Source organism: Fundulus heteroclitus, chromosome 19 (assembly GCF_011125445.2).
Source record: "Fundulus heteroclitus isolate FHET01 chromosome 19, MU-UCD_Fhet_4.1, whole genome shotgun sequence".
In the NCBI taxonomy this organism is placed as follows: domain Eukaryota; kingdom Metazoa; phylum Chordata; class Actinopteri; order Cyprinodontiformes; family Fundulidae; genus Fundulus; species Fundulus heteroclitus.
The window spans coordinates 153,626-174,881 of NC_046379.1; the positions used below are offsets into that span (position 1 = coordinate 153,626).

General features: G+C 45.3%; 1 protein-coding gene across 1 annotated transcript in view; it reads right to left on the bottom strand.

The window, feature by feature from the left end:
* Window positions 1–6,346: 6,346 nt before the first annotated feature.
* tpo (thyroid peroxidase) overlaps window positions 6,347–21,256 on the bottom strand; it is a 29,162-nt gene continuing 14,252 nt past the window's right edge. Inside the window, exons 9-13 of the mRNA XM_036150375.1 lie at window positions 19,146–19,316; window positions 12,254–12,491; window positions 11,972–12,180; window positions 11,708–11,881; window positions 6,347–6,537 (exon numbers count right to left, since the gene is read on the bottom strand). Of these exons, the coding sequence (XP_036006268.1) occupies window positions 6,518–6,537; window positions 11,708–11,881; window positions 11,972–12,180; window positions 12,254–12,491; window positions 19,146–19,316 (812 nt within the window). The 3' untranslated portion in view covers window positions 6,347–6,517. The remainder of the gene's footprint in view (window positions 6,538–11,707; window positions 11,882–11,971; window positions 12,181–12,253; window positions 12,492–19,145; window positions 19,317–21,256) is intronic.

Sequence of the window (21,256 nt, forward strand, 5' to 3'; positions counted from 1 at the left end):
GTAATCTCTAGAGTTGGAGGACCGAGCTGAAAACACTGGAAGCGTGAAGAGAAAAGCCAACAGTGAACAGAGGGGAGGGTCTGAGCGTTGATCATCACTGCAGCTCAATGTTGGCAGTGAGTTTCTCTCTCTGAATATCTGCTGGTTTGTCCTGATTAACAGTTCTGAGTCCAACAAAATGTCTTCTCCATCTTGTCTTCATGTCTGAAACACTGTTCATCTGCAGACACAGCAGCACAAAGCTGCTGTTTCTGCAAAGCTGAATATCACGCCTCATAATGACCCTAACCAGAGACAGCAGAAGAAGACAGAGACAGTGGCATGGAGAACATCCATAACTTTGCTGCAGATGCCATGGAAGAAGAAAGGAGAACTCTGCTTCTGGGATATAAGTCCTGTAGCTGCAAACTTTCTCCAGAGTTCCTGGATTCCTCAGCAGCAGAAAGAGAGCGGCAGGATGTGAGAATCATCGGTCATCTGCAAGCTAACGGGCGTACAGCGGTGACTTCAGCCATGACAACGTCCACCAAGAAGACACAGATGAAAAGAAAACAGGACAACTTATATAATCAGAGCCGTCAAAGTCTGTGGGAATACTCTTCAGTTCCTCATGAGGAGAGTTTGACCGTTTAAAAAACTACTGATGCATGATATTGAGATTAAATCCGTGTATCTCCCTGTTTTAATGTCCAAACATGATATAAATCACAGACGATTTTAGTTACCTGTTTCTTAGCTAGTGTAAAACATAAAAAGTAAAAAGCCCTGAAGTGGCTGCGTAGGTGTCAGCTGACCCGCCCACAATAATACTCTAACTGGACCGGTGTCGCAGCAGAGCGCAGCACCAGCCTGGATATATTAACATCCAACTGAGTTTCGTTGTGGGCTGTTTTTATCATGTCGTATTTTTTATCTGGGTAAAACAGGAAAAAGAATTAATGTTTCGTCTTAGACTTTTATTCCTATAGACACTTATGCAGACATTTTTCTGTGTTTAGTCATACGAATGTTTTAATATGTAGCACTGGTCGATGTAAACCATGAGCAGAAACAAATAATTTCATTTATTTATTGTTCAGAACGGAGCGAGCCCACGGCCACAGGGCCCCGTTTTATCAGCCGAGTTCTGGAGTTTATAAAGAACTGAAGACCACGGCGTCATGCTGCCTGGTCGCCATCCTGAACACCAGCATTGGCATGTGAACATGCTGCCAACACGTGTCAATAACATAGGAACAGTCAATGTTTTAATGTCTTGTTTGCTTTCATTCACAGCTTTGATGCCAACACACCTGTTGTAGTGCTAGCTGCACTCACCGTAACGAAGAGCCTGTTAGCTTTCAGCTGCTGCGTGACCAGGAGGTTCTACCCAACGTCACGTGTAATCCTGCCTTACCTGGACTCTCCTTCGACAAACAAGCGCGTATTTATTCAAAGACTAGGCCTTTCTGGTCCAGTGAAGCCAAAGACATCACATGTCCGTTCGTCCGTCCCCCGCTTATCCGGGGTCGGGTCGTGGGGGTAGCAGCTTCAGTAGGGAGGCCCAGACGTCCCTCTCTCCAGCCACTTGGGCCAGCTCCTCAGGAGGAATCCCAAGGCGTTCCCAGCAGAGAGACATAGTCTCTCCAGCGTGTCCTGGGTCTTCCCCTGGGCCTCCTCCCGGTGGGACGTGCCCGGAACACCTCACCAGGGAGGCGTCCAGGAGGCATCCTGACCAGATGCCCGAGCCACCTCAACTGGCTCCTCTGGACGTGGAGGAGCAGGGGCTCTACTCTGAGTCCTCCCCGGATGACTGAGCTCCTCACCCTATCTCTAAGGGAGAGCCCAGACACACTACGGAGAAAACTCATTTCAGCCGCTTGTATCCGGGATCTCGTTCTTTCGGTCACGACCCAAAGCTCGTGACCATAGATGAGGGTAGGAACGTAGATCGACCGGTAAATTGAGAGCTTCGCCTTTTGGCTCAGCTCTCTCTTCACCACAACGGATCGGTACAGCGCCCGCTTCTCAGCAGACGCTGCACCAATCCGCCTGTCGATCTCCCGCTCCATCCTCCCCTCATTCCTGAACAAGACCCCAAGATACTTGAACTCCTCCACTAGGGGCAGGACATCCTCCCCAACCCGGAGAAGGCACTCTACCCTTTTCCGGTTCAAGACCATGGTCTCGGATTTGGAGGCACTGATTTTCATCCCGGCCGCTTCACACTCGGCTGCGAACCGCTCCAGTAAGAGCTGTAGATCACGCCCTGATGAAGCCAATAGGACCACGTCATCCGCGAATAGCAGAGACGCAATCCTAAGGCCACCAAAGCGGATCCCCTCAACACCTTGGCTGCACCTATAAATTCTGTCCATAAAAGTTATGAACAGAATCGGTGACAAAGGGCAGCCTTGGCGGAGTCCAACTCTCACCGGAAACGAGTCCGACTTACTGCCGGCAATGCGGACCAGACTCTGACACCGGTCGTACAGAGACCTGACAGCCCTTATTAAAGGGCCCGGTACTCCATACTCCCGGAGTACCCCCCACAGGATCCCTCGGGGGACACGGTCGAATGCCTTCTCCAGATCCACAAAGCACATGTAGACTGGTTGGGCAAACTCCGATGCCCCCTCCAGGAATCCTGCTGAGGGTATAGAGCTGGTCCAGTGTTCCACGGCCAGGACCGAAAACCACACTGCTCTTCCTGAATCCGAGATTCGACTATCTGACGGACCCTCCTTTCCAGAACCCCTGAATAGACCTTACCAGGGAGGCTTAAGAGTGTGATTCCCCTGTAGTTGGAACACACCCTCCGGTCCCCCTTTTTAAATAGGGGGACCACCACCCCAGTCTGCCAATCCAGGGGAACTGCCCCCGATGTCCACGCAATGTTGCAGAGCCGTGTTAACCAACACAGCCCCACAACATCCAGAGCCTTAAGGTACTCAGGGCGAATCTCATCCACCCCCGGGGCCTTGCCACCGAGGAGCTTTTTAACAACCTCGGCAACCTCAGCACCAGAGATGGGAGAACCCGACCCAGAGTCCTCAGGCTCTGCTTCCTCAATGGAAGACGTGTTGGTGGGATTAAAGAGGTCTTCAAAGTATTCCGCCCACCGATGCACGACGTCCCCTAACCCAGCACACCACCCCCACTGTAAACAGTGTTGGTACTGCACTGCTTCCCCCTCCTGAGACGCCGGATAGTGGACCAGAATCGCTTCGAAGCCGTACAGAAGTCTTTCTCCATGGCCCCTCCGAACTCTTCCCACGCCCGAGTTTTTGCCTCGGCGACCAGCCGAGCCGCCTGCCGCTTCGACTGCCGGTACACATCAGCTGCTTCCGGAGTCCCACAGGCCAATAAAACCCGGTAGGACTCCTTCTTCAGCTTGACGGCTTCCATCACCGCTGTTGTCCACCAGCGTGATCGAGGGTTGCCGTCGCGACATGCACCGACAACCTTGCCGCCACAGCTCCAACTAGCCGCCTCAACAATAGAGGCGTGGAACATGGTCCATTCAGACTCAATGTCCCCCGCCTCCCTCGGGACGTGTTTAAAGTTCTCCCGGAGGTGGGAGTTAAAGCTCCGCCTCACAGGGGACTCCGCCAGACGTTCCCAGCAAACCCTCACAATATGTTTGGGCCTGCCAGGTCGGACCGGCTTCCTCCCCCGCCATCGGAGCCAACTCACTACCAGGTAGTGGTCGGTGGAGAGCTCCGCCCCTCTCTTCACCCGAGTGTCCAGGAAATGCTCAAGCTCAGGCTCCTTCCCCACCAGCGTGGTGACATTCCACGTCCCAAGATCCAGCTTCTGCAGCCAAGGATCAGAACGCCAAGGTCCCGCCCTCTACTGCCACCCATTGCACAATGCACCCGACCCCTTTGGCCCCTCCCATAGGTGGTGAACCCATCAGAAGGGGGACCCATGCCGCCTCTTCAGGCTGAGCTCTGTGGGTAAAAGCCCGGCCACCAGACGCGCACCAATGTGCCCCACCTCCAGGCCTGGCTCTAGAGTGGGGCCCCGGTGACCCGCGTCCGGGCGAGGGAACATGAGATCCATTAATCTTACTCATCATAAGGGAGTTTTGGGCTGCTCTTTGTCTGGTCCCTCACCTAGGAGACATCACATGTCTAGCTTTGCAGGACCTGGCCCCCCGTGGGTCTGTCAGGGCCCCCGCCGGGGGGCTGGGAGTGCCTAGGCCTCGGTTCTGCTCTTTGTCTCTTTGTCTGGTCCCTCACCTAGGAGACATCACATGTCTAGCACCAAAAAGCACTACTTGGTAAAATGTAATTTGTATACAGTTGAGCACATTTTTAATTAAAAACAACATTGCAGCACGATCAAAATCAAGTTAATTAAGTCAGTGTTTCTCTTCCTGGGACCATTAAAGTCAAGGGTTTAAACAGTTGATGAGTACGGGTGAAGTGACTGCAGTGCATGGTCTCTGTTCTGCCGACTTGTTCATGGTTTAGCTGTGGCAGGTTACGTATGAGTGGAGGACCTAAAATGGAGCTTTGTGGATCAAAACGTGAAGCATCGCTTCTTACCGAGGACTGAATGGAGTTGAACCGTCCAGAGATGGCGACGGGCTGCAGTCTGTTATGTAGAACATCGGGTTCAGCGGTGTCAAAAGCTGCCCTGGTAATACCAGAAACACCACCACTGTTTGCTCCATGTTCCTCTGACTTCAGCGCTGACAGACCCCCCCCCCCGTAGGTCTGTCAGGGCCCCCGCCGGGGAGCTGGGAGTGCCTAGGCCTCGGTTCTGCTCTGGCGTAGCTGGCTGCCGGCGGAGCCCATGGGCTCATCCTTTAACAGCTCCTGGGGGCTTCGGCATTGTGGCTGTTGGTGGGTTTCCTGGGGGCCGTCTCTCCTCTTCCCTTGGGTAGGGGGGGCGCAGCTTTCCCTGTGTTGGTTCCTCTTGGGCCCCTTTGCTCAGGGGGTCCTTTCAGGCATCTGGGGTTCTGGTTCCCCAGCGTCTGCCTCAGTGCTCTTGGGGGTATTTGGCTCCTCACATCCACTGCTGAGCATTTTCAAATGGATAAACCTCACAGACACAAGTTTGCTCTGACCAACACCTGCAGGTGGATCCAGGTGCTACAGACTCACTTCTATCCAGAAAACCCCTGTTCTGCTGTCACTTTCTACATGTTATATTAATTAATCCTGTATATTCTTCAGTGATGGTATCAAGGTGTTGGTTGGTTGTACCTGTAATACTTTATCAGCTGGTTCTGCTGTTCTTTATATCTCTCTCTGCAGGTGTAGAAGCAGACTCAGAGGATGTTATATCACTCTCTACCTTTCCTTTCCTCTTTCTCCTTCACCTTTTCTCCCTTTTAGCATTTTGTCTCATCTGTTTCTCACCTTTTTTCCTCTTCTACCTTCTTGTCTCTGTGTCCATTTAACATGAAATATTCCCTGTGTAAATCATAATACAGCTTTATTTATATATAAATCAAGCAGAGCACCATGGTGAAAGCAAGAAGGCTCCACTGGTGAAAATAAAATCTGTTGGACTCTCTTTGACATTAAGACAACAATTCTAAATGCTTCACAGCCAGACAGGACACAAAACAAAAGCAGCAGGCAAGCAGCCATCTGAAGATAATCGTTATGATGTTGGGCCTGTCCTCCCAGAGATGGATCTGAGAGGCCTCCACCTGAGACAGATTATTGGCTAGAACTGGATCCATCATGTGGAGAATCATCATAAATGATCAGAGTAAAGAGAAATGGCAGTTAATTAGCTCTGATGCAAACTTCCCCTGGCAGGAGAGAGGACCAAAAATATTCCTTTGGCTCATAAAGGTTGCCGAACCATGAGGTACGTCTGGGTAAAGGGATAAAAGTAAGTGCCCCCCCCCCCCCCCCCGCAATGATTTAAGTTTCTTCCTAACCAGAACTGGTCCATCTGGTTGAACCTGGCAGAGTTCTGCTGTAATTCACCCTTAAACTATGACAGCAGCTGCTGCCTCAAAGGTGACAGGTAGACATAAAGATTTAATGATTGATGCTCTCAGTTCAGTGGAACACAGAAACAGGTTTCACTCAAACATTTGGCCCGTATCTGTCATCCATCTGGTTCTTCCCAGTGACAATCATCCCCACAGCATGATGCACCCCTCCCTCCCCATGCTTCACTGAGGGCGACGTTCTGAAGCGGCTTCAGCCCCGTCTGGATGGAGCTTCTAGAGCATCCTGATGAACCGATGGACTGTAGAAACTCCTCACCTCCACTTCTAAAGCACAATGCTGTCAAAGTCAAGATTTGGCAAGAGGAAATGTCCCATTTCTAAAATGTCGACTAAACTGCACCCCTAAGAAGATGTGAAGATTATTGATTCAACGTTTGGTGATTAGTGAGGGAGAACCAATGTGTAACAGTCTAAGATCTGAGGATTATACTATGTGAATCAGGACAATGAGAAACTGCTCCGTTTAAATCATCAAGATCACAAAAGGCTCTGATAACAAAGCATTTTCACACGCTTGCTTTTAATGTATGAAGCATTTCTGGATCTGCAGCATTATTACGGCACCAGGGCAGCTTCTGTGTAAACAAACAGAGAAACACTTTCATTTTCCGCTCTTTTTTTCTCCTGATATCTTAAATAAATCTGCAGCTGTTTCATCATCAGCAGGAATCACATCCCTGTTTGAAACTGTTCCTCACACTGAGAAAAACAGCAAACATTTGTCAGGTGATCCAGTTATGGGGAATAGAAAGTACACCCCGTTAATTCTATAGTTTTAATATTTTAACAAACTTGGCTTTAACAGGTTCTAAATTTATACAAACCAAAGCAACAGAGATTTGTCTTTATTAAGTAAAGTATTAAGTAAATTACTTTTATTAAGTAAAGTAAAACTATGGAATTTTAAGGGTGTACTTTCTTTCTAACACCACAGTTGATTGTTGCAGTTAAAGATGTACATCCTCTCATCGTAGACTTCAGTGATAACTTAATTTAAACATTTCCCATGTGAAAAATTTTAATGATTTTTAAAACAGGAAGTGGGCGCTGGTGTGAATTTATTGTGGATTTCCTCTGATCCCTGACAGATGAAGCTCGTCAACAAAGGCTCAAATATTTGCATATATTGAGGCAGATCCTCTGATAAAGTGTGCTGGAGGTTCTGGTTCTGGTTCTAGCTTGACAGGCCCAGAGTCAGGTCACTGATGCCCGGTGATCAGAGCTGAATGCTGCTGGTAGGTTCTCTGTGACGGAGCTCATCAGGTTCACTGGAGGACGTCCAAGGAAGTTCTGAGAAGGAGAACTGTAGATTTACGTAAGCAGAGTCAGTATTTTAGAACCCCGTCTGAGCTGGAACGGTACAGGAGAGCAGCTCGTTGGGATGTATTATCCCTTTGCCAGAGCCTGGAAGATTATCCAAGCCGCCCCCCTGAAACAAAGGGATGGTTAGGATCTTCAAGAATAATCCAGGAAAGCCATGAACTGGAAACTACAGGAGCACCAGTGATTAACATCCCTAAGAACACTGGGGGTGCTGACCAAAAATAAGAGGTTCTTGCTTTTGTTGTGGAAAAAAAACTTATTTTCCTAAATTATCAGGAAGGTGATCTTCATACGAAAAGCGTTTAATAATTCTTGCAAGAATTGAGAACAGGTTACAGAACAGGAGGTGTATCTCAAAAGGTGCTTTGATCCAGAAAAGGACAACAGTGATTTTAAACTAACTTGTTTCCCGTAACAGAGACATCTACACTGCAAAAACGGGACTTAAAATAAGTAAAATGTTCTTAAAATTAGTGTATTTATCCTTGATTTGAGCAGGTAAATAAGATGATTTGCCAATGGAATAAGATTTTTGCACTTAAAACAGGAACAACTCATCTCCATCGCCTCTTTTCAAGTGCAGGATGTCTAATTATCTTATTTTAGGGGTCGAAATACTCATTCCATTGGCAGATAATCTTATTTACCTGCTCAAATCAAGGACAAATACACTAACTTTAAGAACATTTTACTTATTTTTAGTTCCGTTTTTGCAGTGTAGGATCCAGGCAGCTGCTGTGCAAAACACATTTATACAATTATAAAATTATATGATGTCAAAAGCCACGGCTAAAACAATACTTTTTTTTGGGCTCTAGTGGCTCGCTTTTTATTACAGTAGACTGACAGGAAGGGGGTGGAAGAGGGGGAGAGACATGCAGCAAAGGACCGCGGGTCAGATTCGAACCCAGGCCGACCGCGTCGAGGACTAAGGCCTCCGTACATTGGTCGCGCTACCTGCTACGCCACAAGCGCGCCCGATATATACTTTTAATCAGCACGTTAATACCAACCACTTCAAGCAGGATTCAGGTCTGTCCCTCAAGGACTGCATGAGTTCTGGAGAAAGGTCAGAGGGAATCTGACTGAGCTGTTTAGACACAAAGACCATGGAACCTTTAAACCCCAGAGCAATGCTTCGACGTTGAAGCATGGTGGTGGCAGCATCATGCAGAGGGGCTGGTCCACCTCTCCTCAACAACTAGATAGTCTAGATAGAACCAGATGTTCCAACAGGAAAATGATCCCAAAAACTCATGCAGGCTGGTTTGGATTGACAAACACCTTCACAAAGCCCCAAATAAAGCCTCTTTTTGGGCCTGAAGTGAAGTCTAGCAGATCTTTGAGGAAACGTGGTCAAACATCCAGCCAGAAAGATGCCAGGCGCTGCGTGACGACTTTCATACAGCTTGTTGATGAGGGTCATTTTTATCCAGATGTCAGTGAAGATTGGTACATAAATGGTACATAATTGGTACATAAATGTCTTATTGCTGCAGGTCTTCTACCTGCGCTCTAAACGGATGTTTACTCTCTATAAATATAAAAGCTTCATATTTGTAGTGCACAATCAAATGTTTCTTATTATTATGTAATTAAGAAAATAATCTAAGACATTGAGTTTTCGGTTGCAGTAATCATAACTTTTCACAAAGACACCAAATCAACACTATTACATTATTTTAATTTTAATGATCAGATCACCAGTGACAATGCTGATATTATATAAATTATAAATAAAGACTTTTCCAGGCCTTACGCCTAAGGTGAGGCTTTCTGCTACCTGTTCAGCGAGTTCTTCAGTATTTTCTTACTAAATGCATCTGAGAGAGACATAGCTGAGGCATTGAAACTGTAACAGTCAAGGCAGCGGTGCGTGAAAGTTAACCCATTCAGTCTTCTGCTGCAATGCAACGTGATTTTTGATTTAATGAAGCTCCTAAAACACATGACAGTCATTAAAGGTGCCATAAATTAAATGCGCCATAAATTATCTGTTTTAACTATAGGTGAAAGTCTATTTTCATCATCTTCAGCTACAGGTTGCTTACCAACAGCTAGAAAATTAGCAAACATGAACCTTTCTCTGCTGAATGCTGTTTGGCGTTTAGGTTTTAAATAGATTCATTTTCTCCAAATACCTGAATGGTTTAAATGCTGTTGATGAAGTTGTTTCTGGGTTTTCTGAATTTCTTTTAAAGAATTTCTGTCTGTACTGGATCTCGATGCTGTATTCCACCCAGCTGATGAAAACACGTACAGACTGGGAAATGAGGTCAGATTGTAGCGCAGAACTGGCTCAGGTCTTATTGGCTGACCGAGACATCTTGGTGTCACCTGTGGGGTTCCTCAGGGCTCCATCCTCGGGTCACTCTGAGGACATTAAACCTTTTAGATCTGTGCTACCTTGACCATAGTCCACCACTATAACTGAGTCAGTGTGTCCAGAAAGTCTTTGAGCAGATATCTCAGTTTTTCCCTAGTTTAGAAAAAGGCAATTGTTTTAAATCATCGTCCCAAAAATGGCAGGTTAGAAATCAGAAATCCGAACTCAGCTAAGATCATGAGACTAAAAGCTGCAGAGCAGGAAACAAAGCTGACATCATGGACTCAGACCTGAACTTAATTCTGGTAATAAATCAGCCAGTAAAGGGATCAGGCAGCTGGATCTCATCCTTAATGCCAAACACTTGAACAACACCAGGAAGTGGATCACATTGGATCACATTACACCGCCTGACTTGATAAAGGCCGTGATCTAAAATGTCATTGATGATCTATTTGGCACTAGATGGTCTTTGGGTCTGATCAGATTTTAGAGTTGCTGGCATGAAGCTGCAGGAAACAGTCATGCTTTCATTCACAGTTTAAAGCTGGGGTCACCAACATGGGGTCTGTGGGCACCAGGTGGCCCCCAAGGACCACATGTGGGGCCCTCAGGCCCGTTCTAAAGCCAGCACCACCCTCCAGTCAGCTGCTTCTAAAATGTTATTTTAGTCTGTTGCTCTACTTTTGTAATCACACTCACACTTATATAGATTTAATGACAATATCTAAAAAAGAGCATTGCAAATATGTTTTCTGGTTTATTGAGTGCCGACTCATAGGTGGCCCTTTGTGTGGCATGGTACCGGTGAAGCAGCTCTCAGTTTCAGAAAGGTTGGTAAGCCCTGGTTTAAAGCACAGCTCAGCTTTTCAGACAGTTTGTCCAGCGCTGAAGAGAACAGAAAATAAAAACTTCCTCCACCTGATTAGTTCTGATCCTGGGAACGCTGAAGACCTGACGAGTCTAGAAAGTTCATCTGTCAGAACTCTGGCAGCAGCATGTTGGATGATCTGTATAGACACCATTACGGTAAATATTGGTCTTTAGCTGCTTTTAAAATCATTTTCTGTCTTCAGTTTACCTGAACACTTCAGAACATTGAAAATAAACCAGGAAGTTTCCGGTTTAAAAAACAGTGGAGCCATGAAACTGGACCCGAGAGACGCCATGTTAGACATCTACTGTCTTTACTACGTACGCCTGAACGTGTCAAAGTTCTTTTATGGATCAGCGTTTATCGAGCAATATCTGTTTACGTGTTTGTTTATTAGTTTCTTCTGTTCAGATGATTTTTATTGTTTGTTGAAGCAGCTTTGTTTAGCGTACAATGTCCAAGGCAAATTTCCCCATGGGGACAATAAAGCATATATCTATCTATTTACTGCTATCAGCTTGTTGGAGCCAAAAATCTGTTTTCCCTTAAAGAAAGGGGATCAAACTGTGTGACGGTTGCTGTTAGCAAAAGCCCTAAAGGTCAGAAATGAAACATGTTGTGAATTTTATCTGAGTTAAAAGGTAACAGAGGTCCTGCAGATCCAATCTAACAGCAGTTCTTTGCTAAAGTGTTGACGAAACATTTGTTCATCTCTCAGGTTTAGGAGTCTTTTTTTTTAACTGAAGGAGTTAAAGGTTAAGAAGCTTAACAAACAAACACCTGAAAATGGAGAAATACAAATCTATGCAACCTTCACAAAGCCTGCAGAACTATTGATCCAAACCACTTTAAAGACTGCTGAGTTTGGCATATTGGAGGAAAATAGAAATGAGACGGATGGACTTTAGTTCATATCAGTGAAAGCTGCAGAGATGCACCTGTCTGTGGGTTTACAGGTAACAACAGCGAGCCGATCTGTTGCCGATGTGACGGGTCAGACTGAATTTCTGTGTTTTCTCTCTGACCAGCTGATGGCAGTAAAGCAACGCTCACAGTAATCAGCAGCTGCATCTGGAGAGCGAAGTCTGCAGTGAAGCAGATCTCAGGGGTTTCTCTCAGCTCTGAATGTAAAACATTGATGATTAGGACGTGGAATCAGTCCCTCCACCCTGACGCCGCTGAAGAGTCACGAAGCTCGTCTACATCATGAATATTCCCTTACCTGTGCACTGAGGGGGCTCATCCCTCCACCCATTTCCTTCACAAAACATTTCAGCAGCGCCCGCTAATTTGAAACCATGGTAACAGGAGTACAGAGCAGTCAGCCTGCCATGTTTGGAGGAAAAAATAAAATCTCCATTCTTTATCGGTCTTGGAAAGCCACACAGCTGTAGGTCTGAAATGAGAAGGAAGAGGTTTTTCTGCCTTAGTGCAGGTTTTACTCTGCGTTAGAAGGGATTTATCTCCTTAAGCTTTTAAGGATCACCGTGACTCTTCTCCTCTCTCCAAGCTTCCAGACTCATGGACGGGATTTCACTGCAGCCAACATAACCAGCAGGATACGGAGCAAACGCGAAGGAGTCTTTAGGGATTTCCTGGATGTCTGTGTTGTCACAAATAATCTGAGAGAGAGACGATTTTAAAAGCTCCTCCTTCTGTTGCTGTGTGAAAACGCCTTCGGCCTCCCACCAGAACCTACAGAACAAAATCACACCGTGTTAAAATCTTTGCCTTCCAGCTTCTAAACCCAGGGTAGCTGTGATCATACCTGTCACCGTCACGGAGAACCTGCATCTGCTTTGCGATCAGACAGGCGAACAGCGGGCCGGTTCTGGAGCCAGGCAGGAAGTTTTCCACCAGACCTCCGAGCCACACGTCCATGTTGTCAGGGTGTCCATACAGCTCAAGGATCTTCTCAGCAACTCTGCCATCTCTCACCACTCCTGCCAGGTCAGCCAGTGTTCTGATGCGCTTCAGTCCACAGAACTCCCTCCACTCGTTATATCCTGAGAAGAAGAATGAGACGAACTCAGCTAAAGCACTGGGCCGACCCCACGGTGCATCATTTGCCAGACAACAAAGATCACGACTGAGGTTCCTCAGGGCCGCAGTCTTGGACCGCTTTCATTCACTATACACTTGTTCCCACTGGGTTTGCAAAGTATCACATTATTGATCTTAACTATCTGTGACATCATCCAGAGAAGACAGATCATCCTCTATTACCATCTAACATAGAAAGTACTCCTGGGTCAGTGTGAGCTTCTGTGCTTTCTGTGTCTCTGCTCTGTCTTCTCTAACATAGAAAGTACTCCTGGGTCAATGTGAGCTTCTGTGCTTTCTGTGTCTCTGCTCTGTCTTCTCTAACATAGAAAGTACTCCTGGGTCAATGTGAGCTTCTGAGCTTTCTGTGTCTCTGCTCTGTCTTCTCTAACATAGAAAGTACTCCTGGGTCAATGTGAGCTTCTGTGCTTTCTGTGTCTCTGCTCTGTCTTCTCTAAGCCCCAGTGGGTGGAGGCAGATGAGCGTTCACACTGAGCCTGGTTCTGGTTCTGCTGGAGGTTTTCCTTCCCGCTAATGGGGAGTTTTTCTTCCCACTGTCGCTTCATGCTTGCTCAGTATGAGGGATTGCTGCAAAGCCATCAACAATGCAGACGACTCTCCCTGTAGCTCTACGGTTCTCCAGGAGTGAATGCTGCTTGTCGGGATTTTGAAGCAATCAACTGGTTCCCTTATATAGGAAATTTTTGACCAATCTGTATAATCTGATTGATTCTGACTTTGTAAAGTGCCTCGAGATGACATGTTTCATGAATTGGCGCTATATAAATAAAATTGAATTGAATTGAACTGAGATGGTTTGGACATGCTCAGAGGAGGCTTGGCTCCATCTCCAGGATGCTGAGGCTGGAGGAAGACCAGAGAGGTAATGGATGGAGGTAAAGAGGACATGAAGGAAGATGGTGTGGGAGAAGAAGATGCAGAAGATGCTGTGATCACCCTGAAAGGGACAAACTGACAGACGAAGGACAAAAAAGATGATGACACAGCTTTTTCTGTGACCACAGTCCCTGAGGGAGCGTGTCCACAAAAAGTGGACGGGTCAGAACTTCCTCTGGGTTAGACCCAGGAAAAAACTGAAGAATAGTTTATGGAGGTTTAATAAGGTTAACGATCAGAAGTCAGACTCTGTAACACATTAGATTTTAAGAAACAAAGAAGTTCTTTTACCAAATCAGCCCATGGCCATTGTGGAACAGAATCATTTTCCTGATAAAACAGGACACAGAAAAACTGCTTTTATTTTCACTAGATTAGATCAGAATAATGATGATGACTATACTAGTGTCTGTAAAATATCAATCTGGCAGCTGCAGCTCATCTAAAAGGCTGCTTCCAGAGTTTTGTCTTCAGACTACAGCTGTGGGTCGGTGTTTGGGGAATGTGAGCTCGTAGAACCTTGGTGCTGGTCTACAGGAGTCTGAACGGCGCCACAGCTAAATCCGTCTCCGTCAGTCTGTGGGCGGCCACACCCAGGGATGCATGAGATTATCCAAACAAACGTTAAAATATTCTCTAAACATTAACACAAATCTAACTGCAATAAACCAATTTAAAACAATGTAATGCATCTTATAAAACAAAGCAAAGAACTTCCAATACTTCATGTGGAAAGTTAGAAATGCTACTTTGTGAAAACATTTTTGAAGGAAGTTCGCACAGATTCAACCGGAGGCTGGAGGATTTGGCACCGATGAACATCTAATTAGATTCGCTGGAAATAAATTGCTCTATTAGGTTGATGGCAGCAAGCCAGCAACATGTTTAGATGTGAAGGCAGCAGCAGCCAGTTTTACATGTAAAGAATGGCAGGAACTCATCACTTCTCAGAGCGATCAGATGCAGATTTAAATTAAATAGCCTTAACGACTGAAACTGTTTGCCTGACAGGAAAAAAAAAATTATCTTTTATATTTTATTTGGGAAGAGTCACATGACCAGCAGAAGCTGTAGAGGCGTCCAGGTAAAACCACACCATCAATCTAATCAGTGGAGTGATTTCTATATTATAGAGATTAAACTAGTAGAATAAGTTTAAGGCAAAGCATGCAGGCAGCCTGGCTTTGCATGGAAATGTCACCTAGAACTATTAAAATGCTGCTTTTTTTAACAAAATCTTTGCCTCTTCTCTGGTTTCTTGTTTTGTTCTCTTGGTTTAGCACCATTTTATCTGCAGCACACCTCCAGCTTATCTTCACTCCACTGGTCTTCAAGCCACTTCGGTTTTCACACAGTTCTCCCTGGAGCTGCAGGAAGCGTTTCACATACATGATGAAGTGCTGCAAACTCATCGCTCTTCCCGTTCAGCTTTGACTCTTATGGCAACAATTAGGCTCAATCCAGGGGGGGTTACAAAGAGACAGAGTTATGGAAAACTAACAACACTTACACTTCATTCTGAGCAGAAAATTAGTCACCAAACAAACTACTCTGATATTAATCTTTTATCTATCCATAGATTTAAAGCTCCAGATTTTACTACCGCTGGTATTTAAAAAGCTTCCTGCATGGCTGAGGAATGCAGGACCTTTTACTTCAACGGCTCTCCAACAGTATGAAAAATAAATTAAGCACATTTTCAAGGTGGAGGAGAAATGAGAATATAAGAAAACTCTCTATACTTTACTAACCCTGACATGATGCTACAGAAATATAGTGTGAATGTTCTTGCTTCATCTACAACAAACAAAATGATTTATAATCGATTAGTGATTGAAGGAGCTGAAAATCCCAGGATTATCTCCACTGGTCGCTTCTTTAAAGTGAAACCAGAGACGAGTCACAAGAAGGAGCAGCATGACTTCAACATGTTATCAGTAATCAACCAAAAATGACTCCATAAACTGAGTAACTGAGCAAAACACACATTTTAATATTTCAATCAGAGAGCAAAAATATAAAGTTATATGAAAATGATGGTATTTAAAAACTGAAGTAAAAAAAATTAACCAAATAAATAAAATGATTAGAAAATATCAAGTTCAGGCTGAAGAAACGTTTTTCCAAATCAGTTCAAGCTTTATGGAAGCAACGCCTGCAGAACGGGCCGAGTGGGTCCAGGTTCTGGACCTCCTCCAAATGACACAACGGGCCCAGAAGGTAGAAAACAACAGGACAACAAAGCTGGTGTCCGAACAAGAGGTCTCACTCCAACATAAATCTGTGTGTGTGTTCTGTAAGTTTCAGCTTAAAACATCCGTGGGACAAAGATTCAATGAATGCAGCGATCAAAGGTGATCAGAACGCCACATGAACGGCACACTGGACCTACAGCTAAGAGGGGTCTGTGCCTGCTGGACCTGCTGGACCTTCTGGACCTGCTGGACCTGCTGGACCTGCTGGACCTGCTGGACCTGCTGGACCAGAACCTGACTGATGGTGATCCATTAATGTCTTCTTAGTTTGAAGCTGATCTCAGTTCGTTGGTTTCCATTTCTCCACCAGAAACTGACTCCAGGTTCTCAGTGGGTTTCCCATCTCTCCACAGGTCCAAAGTCTACATGTTCTGATCTCTGAGGAGGACAGGCCTGAAGCCCACTACTGAGACGGAGAAGACACTCTGCATGTAGACCGGATCAAGACGTTTCACATAGGACTCTCTACCTCTCTTCTCCACATGTCTCAGACAGTCAGCTGGAGGATTTATCAGAGACGAGAACTTTGCTTCAGCCGTCTTCCTACGTGTTTCAGTCTGTCCTTGATGGCTTTTCTTGGACAGAAGAAGTCCTGACTCGCTGGACTCTGCTGGACATCTTGAAACTTCTCTGCAGCTGAATCTCTCAGCTTGAAGTTCCTGATGATCCAGGAAGCACTTCTCATAGCTGCAGTATTCTCAGCAGCAGCTTTCTGCCTGTGAAGCTGTTTTCATGCAAAATGCTGCAGCAGGTTCTGTTCAAGTCCGTTTAAACCATTTAATGTAGGCAGCTCCAATTCACAATAACCTGAAGCTTCTAACAGTTACTGACAACTAAACTGGGAAACTTAACAGCTCACCAGCCATTCAGACTGCAGTGCTGGTTCAGGTTTACTGGACAATAACCTCCACCTCCTTTCTAATCTACCTCTTAACCTCCAAAATACGTGTAAAAACTGTTAAACTTTTACCCCATAATGACCTCTGTGAACAACTCCAGGACGGTTTTCTCCACAGCGCTGGAGCTGCTCTCCTAAAAGTCACCTAGGACCTCCTGATGGCAGCTGACTCTGTTCTCATTCATCTGGATCTGAGGGCAGCCTTCAGTAAACGTCTCTCCATCCTCCTCCACAGATTATCCTCAGCTGGCATCACTCACACCCCCTGGACTGGTTTCATCATCACCTTCCAGGCTGCACTCAGTTCATCCAAATAAAGTCCTTCCCTCACCTCCTGCCCATCCAAAACTAAACTAAACCGTGAAAGGACTCAGATCCTCCTTGTAGGAACCAAATCTATATTATCCAAAGTTAACAGTTTGTCTCTCAGTTCACGGTTCCACAGTCTCCTTTCACCAAAGTTTCAAATAGTCATGAAACTTTGGGTTTTCTTTGCAAATAATTAATACTAAATCTTTTTATAAGCGCCACTAAAAGCTGCCAAAAAGTCTGAGAAGTGTGGATATGGACTATGGCCTCAGGGATGTGGGCTGCCTGGTCACTGACGTTGCTTCTGGACCAATGAGAGTGAGGTTCTGAGTCCGTCCCGTCCAATCAGCTGGTGCACTGGGTCCGACTGGCCGGCACCGCGGAGGCAGCGGATCCTCTCTCTGGGTTACGAGAGAGATGATGACCACGTTTTAAGGGTTAGACCACTGATCTAGAATAGTAGTAGTAGTAATATAGTAATATCATCTTTATTGTCATTGAAACATACATTACAATGAAACGTGTTCTCTGCTTTTAAGCCATCACCCTTGGGGAGCAGTGGGCTGCCATGTGCGGCGCCTGGGGAGCAATCTGGGGTTAAGGGTCTTGCTCAGGGACCCAGAGTGCAGGCAGTGGGGATTGAACCAGGTACTTGCATCCTTCTCTGAGTGCAAGCGCGCTGCTCTAACCACTAAACCAACACTCCCCCAGAAGAAGCAGCTCCAGTCCTCCGTTTAAAGAAGTGAAGAATCCTTTGTAAAATCTGCTTTTGTTGTTGGACGTCACGGCTAAAAATCTTCCCCAGGTCCTAAATGTGTTGCTCATCAGGTCAGGAGTCTGGGTGTCATCCTGCATCTCTATCCTTTACTTCTCACGTCTATGACATCACTCAATCTGCAAACATTCATAATCATCTTCTTCTTCCCGTTCCCATCACCGTGCATCAGTTCCATGTCCTTCTCTCCTGCTGCCTCCACGCCTGTAACTCTTCTTCTCTGTGGTCTTCCTCAGAAGTCGCTCCATGAGCTTCAAGTGGTTCAGATTCCAGCTGCTCTCATTTCATCAGCTCAGTCCTGCTGCAGCTCCCGCTTAGATTCAGAGTGGAGACACATTATGGACACGTTCAAGGCCAGCCACAGCCTCGCTCCCCAACCTTCTCATCTCTTTCACTTCTTCACTCCTTCCTGCACCTCAGCTCCTCCATCGCTTCACTGCTCCTCCGTCCCGCCTCCTGCCTCAGCACCAAACCTCTGCATCTCTCCCCCTTCAGACATCCGCAATACTGACGCTTTTCTGACTTAAAGTCAAAACACATGTTTGAGAATGCCTACTCACTGTAATTGTCTGTTCTGTAAAACCTTAGTTTTTATCATGATTTGTTGTTATTGTTGAAACTGTACAGTGTCCTTGGGTGCTCTGAGAGGTGCTGTCCAATAAAATGTATTACTATTATAATTATTATTGAAGATTTCAATAATCTGGTAAATGCATCGTTATCAACATGTGTCTAAATCAGGGGTGTCAAACATACGGCCCGCGGGCCGGATCCGGCCCGTCGAACAATTTAGTCCGGCCCTGTGGCTAAATGCATTATCATTATAAAAAAATATTATTATTTTTTTCCCCCCAGTGTCCTGTCTGGCAATGTGGCAATAAGATGCCACAAAGAGCTCATCAGATTTGACTTTCACAAGTGGACAAGATAAAAGGAAGAGAATGATAAAACAATTATTGAAAAAAAACATGTACTTCGTTTAATTGAAAATATGCAGTTCCTATATTGTCCATGAGGGGCGCTGTGTTTTAATTAGCAGATTAAGCTTCAGGTGTGGAAAAATTCAAATCATTTCTTAATTTTTATCTGTTTGATGTATTTTGTCATGTAGGACAGTGTTTTTAAGTTCCAAAAAATGTGAATAAATGTTTCTCAACATTGTATAATCACTATGATCAGTTCTTATGCATAATGCACTTAAGTAAATGTTTAACTGAGTAAAACTATTGTTGAAATTGCACATACTTTTATGAAAAACGCTGAGGTTATTCATAATATATTGTGTAAGAGTGAAATTAACTTAATATAAAAATCAACAACAAGTCCACATTTATTAGTTCTATTTAATCTTGCAAAGAGTTTACTCATGTGGCCCTCTTGACTCTTGAGATCAGATTAAGCTGAATGCGGCCCCTCAACCAAAATGAGTTTGACACCCCTGGTCTAAATTAATCCTGACGGGTTTCTGCTAGAAGGGCCTGACCTGGGAGTCCGTGGTCTCGTCCCCTCTGCAGGTTGAGGGAAGCCAGGTCCATGTGCTGCTGGGACTCCAGAACCAGCAGCATCTCCGTTACCTCCTCTGCTACCAGGGAGTTTGGACCTGCAGCTGGTGCTGCTGTCCCGATCAGACCCCTCAGGATGGGCTCAATGCCACCTGCCAACAGAGACAGAATCAGTTCAAATCAGCATTTACCCAAAACCAAAGAACATTTAAATTAGTATGAATTAACTCCAAGAAACCGACGGCTTTGTAATTTAGTACATTAACCAATAAAAAAACAGCTTTGCTCAGTAAGCGCTGCTTTCACTGGATTCAGCGCCAATAACAAAAGCAGTTTGTTTCATAGTTTGGCTTTTCTGCTCTGGTGTCAAAGGAAATTTAATTCAGCAAATACAATCAATGGACTGTGTGGTGGGGGGGCAGATTTTTCATGAAACACATCATTTCATAAAATAATGATGGTCAGCTACTGCAGACCAGCAGGTGTCCGCCTACTTCTCAAGGTTTTAGAAATGCTGTAAAAGTGAAAAAGTTTTTCCACTACAGCAAGAACAGAGCAGCAGCTGAGTGGCTTAAATCTGTTTTTCAGCTCCTAAAATATCGGCATGGAAGCAGTTTTCCTCTTAGATGATGTATTTGTGAATAAAGGTTTCAGCGTTTGTTTCCACTTCTGTGGAGGAAGAGCTCAGCCGAGACCTTAGAGCAAAATCTGTCACTTTCAAGACCTTCTTTTCCAGGAGCTCCATGTATTTTTCTGCAGGACAAAAGAAAAGCTCCTCCCAAAGGCCTGGCTGAGGAAGAGGAGGGTACAGCAGCTGGACTGGGCGGTCTGCTGTAGAAAAGGTGCCATGATTACCATATTATGCACTTTGGGATGTGTCGCTGGGCACTGGGAAAGGTATCAGCTGAAACATTTCTTTGTATCATAAGCATCGGGTTGTCTTTATGTTCTGAGCAGGAAAAAAGAAAAAAACCTGCAGACGGCACTAAAGGAAATCAGCTTTACAACATATTGTTCAACATATTTAGCATTCTTTGACCTCAGGTATCTGACCCTGACTGACAGCAGGACAGACACCGGGTGCATAATGCTCGCAGCCGTGTTTTTAAAATTTTTAAAAGCGTAAATTTACAGCAGACGCTGCAGAATACGCTCCACAGCTGCGTGTTTCTGCACAGACAAGAACCTTCACCACATGGAGGGACACCAAGTAGAAGGTGCACCTCAGCCTAACTTTGACAAAGTGTTGTGAGAAGAAAGGCAGAGAGCTCAGTAAAGTTGGTGCATCTCATCAATCTGCAGCGTCAGCAAATTGACTTCTACCACCTTGTGGCTGAACTGGGACTCCACACTGAAACTCTGGTCTTCCTCAGGTCTGAGCTCCGTACGGCGGCACTGATCCCAGGGCGGTCCGCTCCTCCCCCGCCTGCTTTCTGTGAGATCTGTTGCCTCAGCCACAGCGGGAGGGAGGAGAACATCTTTAATGTAATCAGTCTGATACAGCGCCGCCCCCCCCCCAGGCTGTCTCAGCAGAGAGAGCTCCCCGCTGAGTGATGCTACAGTAGATATGATTAATAACTTAGTTCCAATTAATGAAAAGTGACTAAAGACCGGGACAAACCACACAACCTTTACACCTGCCCTGAATTTACAAGACTTAATTTAGACGTTTTCGCAGATCCCAGACTGAACCACTGGACCCGAGGAAGATTAAAGATTAAAGATTAAATTAATAAAATGCTTCAAACTCAAGAGAAGATCAGTTTGAAGGAACAAATAGCCCAGTAGGTGGCGCTGATACTAGATATTCTCAGAACGCAGAACGGCTGCAGCTCTTTTCTCCCACTTAGATTCAAATCTGTGAATTTATCAAACCAAATGATGAGTTGGACAGTTTTGAGTTTTAATCACTCATGTTGGGAGTTTCTGTTTTTATTCTGGGCTTGTTTGTAGGTTTAAGGGTGATTTTCATCTAAAATGTTAGAATTATGGATCCTAACAGATAGAACCTCAGGTTTTTGTGCAGGAAAACATAAACATAATTTATCAGTAAATGCTGAATCTTCAAAACCAAACAGCAGCTGAACCTCTG